The sequence below is a fragment of the Babylonia areolata genome, chromosome 22, assembly GCF_041734735.1.
Source record: "Babylonia areolata isolate BAREFJ2019XMU chromosome 22, ASM4173473v1, whole genome shotgun sequence".
NCBI lineage: Eukaryota > Metazoa > Mollusca > Gastropoda > Neogastropoda > Buccinidae > Babylonia > Babylonia areolata.
The window spans coordinates 7,667,078-7,680,226 of NC_134897.1; the positions used below are offsets into that span (position 1 = coordinate 7,667,078).

The 13,149-nt window shown below is 40.3% G+C and overlaps 1 protein-coding gene across 2 annotated transcripts; it reads right to left on the bottom strand.

Annotated features, from left to right (window-relative positions):
• Positions 1-939: 939 nt before the first annotated feature.
• Positions 940-12,507, bottom strand: LOC143297314 (uncharacterized). 2 transcript variants are annotated; one of them, XM_076609595.1, is made up of 3 exons: positions 12,150-12,507; positions 6,001-6,176; positions 940-3,396 (listed from the first exon to the last, which is right to left on the bottom strand). In XM_076609595.1, the coding sequence occupies exons 1-3, from the start codon at positions 12,442-12,444 to the stop codon at positions 2,749-2,751; spliced, it is 1,119 nt and encodes a 372-aa protein (XP_076465710.1). In that variant the 5' UTR covers positions 12,445-12,507; the 3' UTR covers positions 940-2,748. The 2 variants fall into 2 exon arrangements, with proteins under 2 accessions (XP_076465710.1, XP_076465709.1); XM_076609594.1 differs by having other exon boundaries at positions 5,998-6,176.
• Positions 12,508-13,149: the final 642 nt, after the last annotated feature.

Below are 13,149 nucleotides of genomic sequence, written 5' to 3' on the forward strand. Positions count from 1 at the left end.
AAAAACTGTGTTCTGTCAAGGGGAGGAGAGGGGTAAGGGAAGGTGGGGGTGGTGGTGGAGGGAGGGGAGACGAGGAACCGTCTTGACTTTTGAATGAGAGGCCTTCTGCTGTAACATGCCCCCACCCCCAAAGCTACTCCTTTCTGCTATCGTGTTCTGTCAGTCTCTCTACTCTGGTTCTCCTTTCGCATCACTTCCTCTTCCACCAACGTTTTCTCTACCCCCCCCTCCACACCCTCTCCCTGCCCCCCACCCTCCACCTCCCAATGATTATTATCAGCCTCATCCTCTGAGCTTACGATGGATGCAGGAGCAGCCAGATGAGATAATACCGTACGACGTTGACGGAATGGCAATGCTTTATGTCTGCGGCATCTCTCCTCCCTCCCGGCCACCCTCCTCCCTCCCCCAGGCCTCCCTCCACCCCCACCTCCACTGGCTTTACCCCCTCCCCCCGCACCTCCTCCCCACCAATCCTGCGTCAGAGGAGGCGGAATCCGATTGATTCTCTGCTGTATTTGCATCCCGCCGCTGTTTCCCTTTCCCATTTCTCTCAGTTGTATTTATGCCTTCCGTACTTACGGATCATATTTATATACCTATATTGTCGTGTGTACTTCTCCGCATACCCCCACCCCCACCCCCCCTAACCCTTCATCACCACCATCCTAACTCCCCCACACCCCCCTTACTCTCTCCAATGGCTTCACCTTCTTTATATGATTGGCTCAAACTTCAGTGGGTGAACAATGAGAGAGAGGGGGCAGGGGGTAAAGCAGGGGGAGGGAGGAGAAGTAAAACAAAGGGGAGGAATGAGGGAAGGAACAAAAAAAAAAAAAAAAAAACCAAAAAAAAAAAGGAAAAAAAAAAGGTAAAAAAGAAACGAAAAAACGGTATGTCCACAGAGAATGATTTATTCATAACCCGGAATGGCATTCGCTTGCGGCCAGAGTGGAAGGGAGCGGGGATGGGGAGGGCAGAGAATGCGATCGACTTCAGGCATTTATTTATTTATTTGCATGCTACCTTGTGCCTCTCAGGGTAATACTTCTACCCCGTTCCATCTACTTCACCCTATCCTCCTCCCCAATCCTGCCTCCTCCAATGCCCCCCCCCCCCTCCCCACGCAACACAAACCCAAACCACACCCAGATTTATGTGGCTGCAGTCCAGCGCCAAACAGTTCACGGGGTGCCACGTCAGTTTGCCACGAGGGCACCCGCCAGAAACAGACCCAGCATCCAGTCTTCTTGCCTTCCTGTTTGGTCCATTCCTCTGTAAACCCTCAGAAAGGATCATCCCATCCCCTTTTTTGAACGTGGACTGTTTGTTGTAATAATGATGATAATAATTTCATATCAAATGATCAAAGGATTTTCCTCTTAGCACTTCATAACTACAATAGTTCCAATAAAAACAACAACACAACATATAAAAATATACATATAAATATATATACATAATATATATACTAACATATATATCTACACACGCACATATGTTGTGTGTTTTAAAAGGGACAGTGCGAGTCTTGGTCCTGCTTTTTGATTTTCTTCAAGGAACACTTTGCACAGAAATTTGAGTGCCAGAAAGAGAGCTGTGGAAAAGGGCAAACAGTAATGGGAGGATGTACATGTGGTGGAACCACAACCCCCCACCCCACCTAAAATAAAATGCAAATAAATAACCAGAATAGGTGATTTAGCATGCAGTGTTTCTCCTTTATGTTCAAGTTGTTTTGTTGAGTGGCGTGCGTGCATGCATGCATGCGTGCGTGCGCGTGTGTGGGTGTTTAGTAAATGCAACTACTGAAAGAGATGAAATAATGAGAAAGAGAAATCCAAACTCATCTCAGATCAGTTTTTAGTCCAATTCATTTTCAATTTTCACAACATGAAACAGCGACTGATATGCATAAATCACACAGAAAATCGCCACATAACAAGGAATCAAAAAGTTTGCATTACGATTCATACGGGGTAAATTTGGTTGTTATCATTATTATAAGCATTCCTGCTTGATATCTTCATTTTTAACCTGTTTTCCTTTAAAAATAAATGTATGTCTTGCAAAAGGAACTAGAGATATTTTTGTACATGTGTGCTCATCTTTTTAATCTTCTTCCCAGTATTTTGTGCTTGAGAAGTACTGTAGCATCTTGTTTGTGTAGCATCTTTGATGTATCTTTTTCTCTCTATTTTTCGGTGTGTGTGTGTGTGTATCTGCATTTGTATGTACATGTGTGTTTGCGAGTAAATGTGTGCGTGTGTGTATGTGTGTGTGCATGCATGCATGCTCTTGTAAAGCTCACAGTTGTACACATGTGAGGAAGGGCACTATCTATATCCATTAATATATTATTGTACAATATATCAGAGAGAGCTAGAGAGGTAGAAGAAAAGCGGAAGGGAAAGAAATGAGCAAAAGAAAAATAATATGTATGGCACAGTAATAATGCCAGCATCATGCAAACACCTCCTCTGTTACATGGTTGTATGCAGTATGTGTGCATGTACACAAGCAATCCATCACAAGAAACCATATATTATAAAGTAAAACATGTTCGTACTTAAAAAACAAAACAAAACAAAAAACAAACACAAAAAACAACTTGTATAACACACAGTGATAGTAAATTTAATATTGCACTTATCAGATAAGAGTGAAACATTGCTGCAGTTTTTGTCAGTGTGTTCAAATCAGTGAAACACCCACCACCTCCTTCTTCCAGTCAGCAACTCCTCCTGCTCAAGAACCATAGCTGTTTTCTTCAGTCTCAATTTCTTTCAGAATCTGGTCCTGCACTAACCGATTGATCTGAATTTTTAAGATTGTTCTTCGGTTTTCGTTTTTCACCTTTTTCAAGTCTTGCACCAGATTTTTTGCCCACACAGTGTAAGAGTCTTCTTCAGCTGTGTTGTCAGCCTGCGGCCTGATGTTTTTATTCTGGCGGTATCTGTTAACAGTATCCGATGGTGGATCCTTGCGCTTCCTGAAGTTACAGGTCAACGATGGCGACATGTCACTGTGTGAAGGCGATGGTTCTTCTCTGTGTTGCTCCTGCAGCATTGAGTTTGAAGGCAGCAGTTCCCTGGTTAGCTGGCACACAATTTCAGGATGGTCAGTTCTGGCACTCGATGAAGAAGACACTAGTTGTTGGGAAGTCACCACTGTTTCCACTTCAGACGGTTTGGGCAGAATTGGCCGCAGTTTCTGGACTGGTGGTTGTGGGGAGGAGCTGGGCTGAGATGGAGAGTCGGGTGGAGGCTGGGTGTCCAAAGCTTGGATGGGGATGGGGTTAATCTGGGTCACCCAGACAAGGGAGCTGTCAGACTCTTCCTTCACTGCGATCAGTTCTGGCGTGGGGTCCTGTGGCTGTGGGTTCTGTTCCTCTTCCTGTGGACACAGAACTTTCTTTTTAGTGAAACATTAACTGATTAAGTGTGTGTAATACTACACACTGATATAATTGAGTACCGTTACTTCATTTGATGTCTTTTCATTTTAAAGCATATCATTAGAAGTGTGTGTGTGTGTGTGTGCGTGCGTGCGTGCGAGCGTGTGCGTGTAAGAATGTGTGCATATTTATTATGATGTGTGTATGTATATTCTGTGCATGTACACACAGGCTTCTGTGGCATTGTGCGTTTCCCCAATTTTAAATAACATGAAAGTACAAAAAAGGAAAATGTTGGAAAAAAGTAGCCTTAGTCTCAGTTATTGGTTGTCAAAAATGAACATTTTTCTACAGGACAGAAGGTATACACATGATACACTGACATAAATAGGTGTATGTGTGGTAGGGTATCTGTACATGTGTGTGCATATGTACATTTATGTGTTTTTGTGTGCATGTGCATACTTCATAATTTGTGAGTTCATTTTTGTGCACTCACTGTGTCAGCAAAACCACAGGCAGGAGGAAAACATTAAAAACCAAATGACAATCACTCCCTATGAACTCTCAACTTAAGGACAAGCCGACATTTCACTTTTTCAGTCTATACCACCGACAGACAACTGAAAGAACTGTCTAAGTTCTAACTCTCTTTTTCTCACCTTACCAATGATACATATTTAAATAAAAAGGTCTATCAAATATCCTGCTGAGAAGACTGGCAACAGAAATGTGTTTTCTGGTCAGTTGAGGAACAAATGGACATTGTGAGAGAGATAGAGATAGAGAGAGGAGAGGGTGGGGGAGGAGGAAGAAGAGACAAAGTTGTGTATGGCATGAGACAGTGAGAAGTGAGGAAATGGCAGGCCACATGGGAAAGGGGAAAGGGGGGGGGGGAGAGAGAGAGAGAGAGAGAGAGACAAGAGAGAGAGAGAGACAAAGAGAGAGAGAGGAGAGGGTGGGGGAGGAGGAAGAAGAGACAAAGTTGTGTATGGCATGAGACAGTGAGAAGTGAGGAAATGGCAGGCCACATGGGAAATGGAAAGGGTGGGGGGGGAGAGAGAGAGAGAAAGAGAGAGAGAGACAAAGAGAGAGAGAGAGAGACAAAGAGAGAGAGAGGAGAGGGTGGGGGAGGAGGAAGAAGAGACAAAGTTGTGTATGGCATGAGACAGTGAGAAGTGAGGAAATGGCAGGCCACATGGGAAAGGGGAAAGGGGGGGGGGGAGAGAGAGACAAAGAGAGAGAGAGGAGAGGGTGGGGGAGGAGGAAGAAGAGACAAAGTTGTGTATGGCATGAAACAGTGAGAAGGAAATGGCAGGCCACCAGGCAGAGGGGAAAGGGGGTGGGGGGAGTATGTGTGTGGGTGGGGAGAGAGAGAGAGAGAGAGAGAGAGAGAGAAAGTAAACAAACTTTTTAATGAGGGAAATGGAATGCATGTATGCTTTTTTTTCATATCCAGTCCTCCAGGCAAATAGAAAACTATATTAAAACATTCACAAAAAATAAAGTGTTAATGGAGTGCATACAGGACATTAGGACACACTCAAATGTTTATATATATATATATATATATATATATATATAGAGAGAGAGAGAGAGAGAGAGAGAGAGAGAGAGACAGACAGACAGACAGACAGACACAGAGAGAGCGAGAAAAGAGTGAGCTGCAAAGACCTGACAGTTTGACAGTTTGTTGGCATTGGCTTTTTGCAGCATTTGTGACAAAGGGTTCCGTTGATTTCAATTGTGTGATGAGTCAAATCAGAGTCCAAATTGAAGAGAAAAGCAAAGAAAGACCAAGAAGCATGGGACATTTTCTCTTCTTCAGGCAAAAAACTGAGACACAAAGAGAAACCATGAGGGTGGGTATATATATATATATATATATATATGTGTGTGTGTGTGTGTTTCTGCATGTAAAATAAACGTATCAGCAGTTCCTCCAGTTTCTCCTGTAAGGCAGAGATATATGTCTGAATCATGTATACTATTGCTATGTACGTGTATGACATGCATACACACACATACAATGTGTACATAATTTGTATTTTGATCTGATTGCTGGATGTGCTCTTTATGTTGATTTGTATGTAATTTTTGTGTTGCCTGGTCCCTTGTAAATTTTAACAATGGTGAATGTGATGAATCTGTTTCTGATTCGGGCCTGTATGATGTGAGACTGGTATACTGCCTGAGTTGATTTTTTGTACTTACTTTTATGTCACTTATTTTAAAATTTATTTTATTGAAAAACACAGTGAGCCACATCTGAGAATATAAAAGTATTATAACATAATATGTGTCATGTATACATGCCCAGTGTTGGCAAGATCCCATGTTCAATGTTGATATTATCTGTACATAAATATATGATGGAAATGCACTTCTCTGTTCATATGAATACATTTACATTTTATCAGTGCAGAGAATAATTGCTTGGTGCATGTGCATGTATATGTGTATGGTCGCACGAGTGTGTTGCTGGCCAATCATCCATGCCCAGTCAGGGATATACACATACATTACATCTATGTACGTTTGAAAATTATAGTGTACACATTCACATCACATAGGCACCACACTGAAGCGTTTCCACTCACCACATTAGACCTCAGCGTGTCCCGTTTCTTGATGAATTTGGATAAGAACTGAAGTTCTTGCCAGTGACTGTAGCTGGGGGTGTACTCTTCATCACCGCTTCTCACCGAGTTGGCCACTTTGGTCATTTCTCTGCCAAACACTGTCCGGAAGCTCTGCAGTTTGGTCTTCAGGTCATTCACTGGAACCAAAACATGCGAATCTCAAAGTCACTTTAGACTGAGACTACGGCTTGGTAAAAAGCATTGTTCTGCAAAACAACAACAAAACACACCAAACAAAGAACAGAAACAAATGAAATTGTACTTAAGTTAATATTAGCATGAAAAAAAACACACCCAAAAAAAACCACCAATACCAGATTTTTTTTTCTTTTCAAAACTGGAAATATGTTTTGATTGATTACTCTTTGTCACTGTTACTATTCTGAATTTATTTCATTGTTTGTATTTGTTTGCCATACTACAAATATGGTGGGTTTTTTTCTTCTGTTTGTTTTTCTTAGCCATTTCATAAATATAGTTTTTTCCTATTATGTTGTTTTTCTTTACTTTTCAAATGTTCAAACAAATTCAAAATCTTTAAATCTTATTATTATTATTTTTTTTTTATATTACATGTTAGCATAATGTAGTTTTCTGTAGTTATGCACATACCATGTGTGTTTTGTAACTTATTTCTTCTTCCTTCCTGCCTTCTCAGGTTGTCCAACATTTTCTGTTGGGGTGTTCGGTTGGCTCTCCATATTCTTTTTGCTTCTGCTGCCTTACTTCTTCCTCTTTTCTCTTCTTCTTCTGCCTCTTCTCTTGTCCTTGCCTTTTGATTGGCTGCCCCATCTACATTTCTTTTTTTTTTTTTTTTTTTCACGATAGGTCTTCATCCTCTTTCTGGAACCTTCTTGAAATCTTTGTTTCAGCTCTTCACTTGCATTTTGGCTATAACACCGACTTCGCTTCTTTTTTTTTTTTTTTTCCATGGAAGACTTCAGCTCGAGCAGGGTCAGCAAGCACCCTTTCTCTGTATTGCTTTGTGCGTTCCTGTCCAGATTTTGACCTTCTTTGGGGGAGGGGGTACATGGGGGATGCTGAGGGACAGGGAGGGCTGGGGACGGAGTGGAAAATCTTCCATTCGTTCGTTCTTTAGTTTAACGTCTTTTCACTGTAAGTGATATTAGACGAGGGAAGGAAAAAAATCGAGTGGGGGGGGGGGGGGGGGGGGGGGGGGGGGGGGGGGGGGGGGGGGGGGGGGGGGAATTACTGTGTACGCATACGAGTAAGTGAAAGTGTGTGTATGTGTGTGTGAAAATTATTGATTTAAGTTTTGTTTAAAAAAAACACAAAAAAAAACCCACATAACAATATAACATATTTCTAATGAAAAACTAACAACTATAACAGCGAACCAACTGGACTATTTAACAAGGAGTTGAAAAAGTCATACATTAGCAATGGACTGCTGAAGATCGTCAACACTGAAGATGATTTCAGTTCAGGGATTTGAGACTTTAACATATCGCAAGTTGGTATATGATCGGCTGTTGTGTGAGCACCACAGATGCAAGAAACATTACTGACATATTTTGTCCTAAAACAATTCATTTTCCATCTGCAGATTAGAGAAATGATCTGCCTCTTGAAGCTTCCATCGTTTCAGGTCAGGCGACTACTTTTTCTTGTGGTGGAATCCTCCTCCTCGGCCATCTCAGTTTACTGAAACATTGATCATCCGTGAGAGTCTTCAATATCTAAGCTATCTATCTTGTTCTAATCCTCAAGCACATACAGATTTAAACTGTTGTTTAAAGAAAAGAAAGAAAGAAAAAAAAAAGGGCACGAACCAGCATTAAAGTGTGTTTACAAAACTGGGGAAAACACCACTGAATACTGAATTCAACAATCCACACTATGATCAAACCTCTACATTAAATGCATTATTTTAAGTTATATTGATGCAAGTACTGAGGTAGGTATATTTATATCTTATAGCAACAGCTGTTGCTGCAAAAAAGGTAGCCCAGCATTAAGAATTAAAACCATTACAAATTCTTTGACCCACTCTCAATAAATACAAAACGCAGATATGAATGACGTCTGTGTGTGAGAAAGAGAGAGACAGCATGTGCGTGCATGCACACATAATTATGATTATTCAATTTATTGTATTCAAAATACCAAGCAGTCACTAACTCAGTCATGATAAGTGTTTACCAAGTGTAAATGCTATATAGCTGAAAACTGACTGAAACTTCATGTGTCCTAAGCAGAACACATACAATGCATGCTGTTACATGTGACATGAATGTGTTCAATTCAGTCTGGAGACATTCTCATTATAAGTAATTAAACTAAAACATATATTTCAATGACTACTTTATATGTGCCCACCATTCCTTTCCTAATTTGTTTGTAGGCTATGAAAGTTAATACCACACAAGTTGTCCACCCTGTTATAAGTGTAACATAAATAATTATTGTTTGAACTTAAGGTATTGTTTTCAAAATAATAAAATATATATGGAATTTATCAAAAAGAAGTTCTATCCACTTCTATAAACCTGTTCATAAATCCTTTACATACTTTGATTGCACACTGTGTATAACAATATATATATATATATATATATATATATATATATATATATATATATAAATGCATTTCAATTGTTTTATCAATAAAATTAATGCATGCTACATATGAACATTCCCAATGACACATAGTGACATACTAAACTCAGTAACATACACAGTCAACACACTAACCCCCCCCCCCCAAAAAGCCCTCCACACACATACACCAGGACACACTGGTAGCAACACAACAGCCAAGAGGTTACATCACTGACAGAAGATATGAAAATGCGAACTAAAAATAAAGAAAATAAACAAATAAACAGAATAATTATAGATTTTTGGTTCTGTAGCATAATTAATAAAATCTTAAACTGATTCACTGACTTCGAAGTAAATTATTTTACACTGAATGTGTTTATATCTTTTTTATGGGGTACTTGGAACAAAAATGATGACACTGCATTTTTGACTCACTTGTGTAAACAAAGTGAGTATGTTTTAACCCGGTGTTCGGTTGTCTGTGTGTGTGTGTGTGTGTGTGTGTGGTAAACTTTAACATTTTCTCTGCAAATACTTTGTCAGTTGACACCAAATTAGGTATAAAAATAGGAAAAATTCAGTTCTTTCCAGTCATCTTGTTTAAAACAATACTGCACCTCTGGGATGGGCACAATTATTTTTTTTTTAAAAGACGCCAAATTATATGCAGACATTTACTGTTATATATATATATATATATATATATATATTTTTTTTTTTTTGTTTTTGTTTTGTTTTCCTCTCTCTAAACTTGGCACTGTGATCTGATATTCTGACACAACAACAAGAGCAGTCATTATTATCATTTTTTGTTCAAACAGGAACTTCTTTTGCTAAGCATGGAAGTTTTATTTATTTTGCAAACGTTTTGGTGCAAATAGTAAAAAAGGGAAATTAATCTGTAATTAATGCTATGGGACTTAATTTCCTTTAAACTGATCTTTCTCATCTTAAACATTACATTTTGAAATTATACTCAATACATAAAAAAGCTTGTGTGTTTTACTCTCAGTGTACAGGGCTTTCACTCTGTTCATTCGCCCAAGTGGTCTTTTTCGGAAAATACTAAAATCAATAGGGCGAGTGGACTTTATAGATCTATTGGCTGAGCCCTGAAGGTCACCAGCAAAAATCAGTTGCGTACACATATTTAGACACATTCAAAGCGCGTGCTCATATTCTTCGCGAACGCTAACGACGCCATTTTGTTTCAAGTTGTTGACCTCCCAGTTCAATCCTATATCCAATGGACAAAACACGATAACATGTGATGGAAAGTTGGAAAAGGAGACCGTTAAATATTTATTCAGAGAAAGATTTGTGAACGCCTCATCACTTACTGGATTATGCCCCAAACTGCCATAAAAATATCCACAGAATCAGTCGGAATTCACAGTTAAAAATTGTAAACCATGGGAGTTAATACCCTTGAATTGATGAAACGAAAAAATTTCCAGTCTTGACTTTTCTCAAAATGAAGTCGTTTTCACTTCATACGACGTTTAGAAGTACTTGTACTTGGCTCTACATGTTATTAGTTTAACAAAATACTAAATTTTCATATCAACTTTAAAACTATAAAACTAGAATGAACATAAAACTTCTTTTTTTTTTAAAAGAGAAATTGAATCAACCCTGTCGTACTACATTCCCGGCGGGTGTAACTAAACTTGTACATCTATCTAGATCTGGAGAAAACGGCTAAATGTTGCAGTGTGATTGCGGCGATAGCCACGTCTCCTTTACCGCGGACTTAAAAAGAATTAATTTTTTTAATTTTTTTATTGCCCTTAAAGATTTTTTGAATGTCCAAGATACACCAGAATAATATGATTTAAACAGCGTTCTCACTACAAATACCGCAACTGATTTGTCGCCCTTTAAAAATATTAAATTTTTGAACGTCAGTTAAGGAGCCACGATAGGGTAATGGATAAGACAGTTTCTTCTCACCCGAAAACGCGTGGTTCGAATCTGATTAGGACTTTTTTTTTTTTTTTTTTTTTTTTTTTAATAACCCGAAGCTTTATAATAACAAATACAGAACACATTTTAACGATTAGATTTTTTTTTTTTTTTTTTAAGTGTATCACAAGTGTCTTGAAGGCCTTGCCTCTCTTGTGTAAACATGTCTCGACTAGCGCGTCCATCAGAAGGTCAATCTCAATTTTAAATTAAATTTGAGTGGGTGCCCTGGATTACTTAAAATTTGCAATTTTTCCGATTCGCGCATGAGTCAAAACTTAGTTACCTAAAATATGACGACTCAGTAGAAATCGTCACACACGTAAAATGGCGACAAAAAAACCGGTGGGTGCCTAAAGCGTGTCTCAGTGTGTTTTTCCAACACCGGAGTCATCTTTCGGCAGTGCGAGTGAGTATTCTGCGTGCCCTACACAAGCCGTCATGTGAATCACTGGTGCGCGAAAGTCCGTCACATGTTGTGTACCGGCTCAGAAAAAGAGTTCCGGAAAAATGTGCACATGTAACTCTTTTTCTGGGATGCCACGGGAGAAAATTATTAACTGCCTCATTAAATATGCGTTTTTATATCCCTGGTGTGTATAGTGAATGAAAATATATATGTTTATCTTGATATTTAAATAACATACTGTAACCGGCGCAGCAGTGTCCGGCGAGCTGAAACAGTCTCGCTGGTCTGCTTTGCGTCCTTCGGCACGAGTGACATGTGCGACACGGGATTATGTCTCGACTATTTCTGATTCTGTGAGAGGGTGCCGCGAAGCATTAACGATCTAATTTTATAGTGAAACATGTAGGTGATTTTCAAACTCCCTAAATGATTTAAAATGTGCGTCAGTTTCGTCAGTTTGAGCAACAATAATATAATTTGCATTGTCATAATTGTCGGCACGGCAGTGAGAGAAAAAGTTTGTAATAAAATGTTTGCAATTGGATTTGTTTTGTGTGTGTGTGTGTGTGTGTGTGTGTGTGTCGCACACACACACACACACACACACAAGGACAGACACTGCGACAGACTGGTACACGTGGTTCACATCATGATGAGACTAAGACAGCTGGTAGCTGGTGCGAGTGAGGGAGGGAGGGACGGGCCGGGGACACGTGGGGAAGGGACTTGGTGGGAAAGGCCGGGGTGTGGTGGGACACACACACACACACAACGACAGGCAGGCAGATATGTGACTGAGACACACACACACACACCGGCAGAGTGCACACACACACACACCAATAATTTATGATATATACATATATTCTATGAGAGAGAGAGAGAGTGCATACACACATATATATTCTTTACATCCAGCCCACTGAGCTACGAATAAAAACACGAGAAGAGAGCGAGCACACGTGCTCGCTCCACACACACACACACACACCACTGTGACGTGCCTATCACACACACACACACACACACACACACACACAGGGTGGGGCGATAACTCAGTGGAGAACACACAGGCTTGACACACGGACCAATATTCCGGCGTCCGTGGGCTTGACACGACAGCCGACACGACGACGGCGCACAACATTGACAAAGCAACCAGGTCACTCACTTTCCAGTCGGATCCCGGTCTGTTGCAGAAAAGCCTCCTGCATCTCCACCAGGGCTTTCGTTCGACAGTTCTTGTCTTTGTATCCGGGCAGTGTATTATCCCACAACACAGAATGTGTGCGGTAAAGTTCAATAAGAACAGACTGCTGTGCACTCGATAAGTCCACCATTTTGTCCCAACTTGTCTGTGGAAGGTCACGGCTGCACGCGACAGGTGGACTGAGACACGCGAAATGATTGGTTGTCGTGCTGCGCGCGCGTGCGGTCGGACGAAAACGTCGACACTGATATCGCATGTTGTTAACAAGTGTCTGTTGACGAAAAACCGCTGGGTTCGCGTAAAGCGGTCAACTGATCGAATGTCGTCGGATCTTGCTATACGATAACTGCATTGCATAACGTCCAGTGCAATCGACCGAAAGTGAACTTCGGGTCGATCGTGTGTTGCGCAGAGATCTAAACGTTTTTCTGTGTCATCCAACTGAGTACACGCTAGCTTGGCTACCAGCCTACCGTACGGTAGCCAGTACAGTGCGTAACGCAAGTACCAACCAAGTTCTTCGTCGTGCGAGAAGAAACACTGTGGTACTGTTGTTTTCGTACAAGAAAGCTTTGCGCCGAGTGTAAACATTACAGCGTATGCTTAAAAAAAAGAAAAAAAGAAATATATATATATATATATATATATATATATATATGTGTGTGTGTGTGTGTGTGTGTGTGTGTGTGTATACACTACATACAACCCCCTTTCTCGATATCAGTCTCCTTTGTTCTCTCTCTCTCTCTCTCTCTCTCTCTCTCTCTCCGTTGGACTGGGCAAAATCCATTATTGTGCCTATACATAAAAAGGGAGACACAAACAAACCGGACAATTACAGAGGAGTAGCCTTGACAAGTACAATTAGTAAAGTGTATACACACATCTTAAATAGAAGATTTAAAAAAAATGGACAGAATCAGAAGAAAAAAACACAGAAGAACAGGCGGGCTTTAGAACA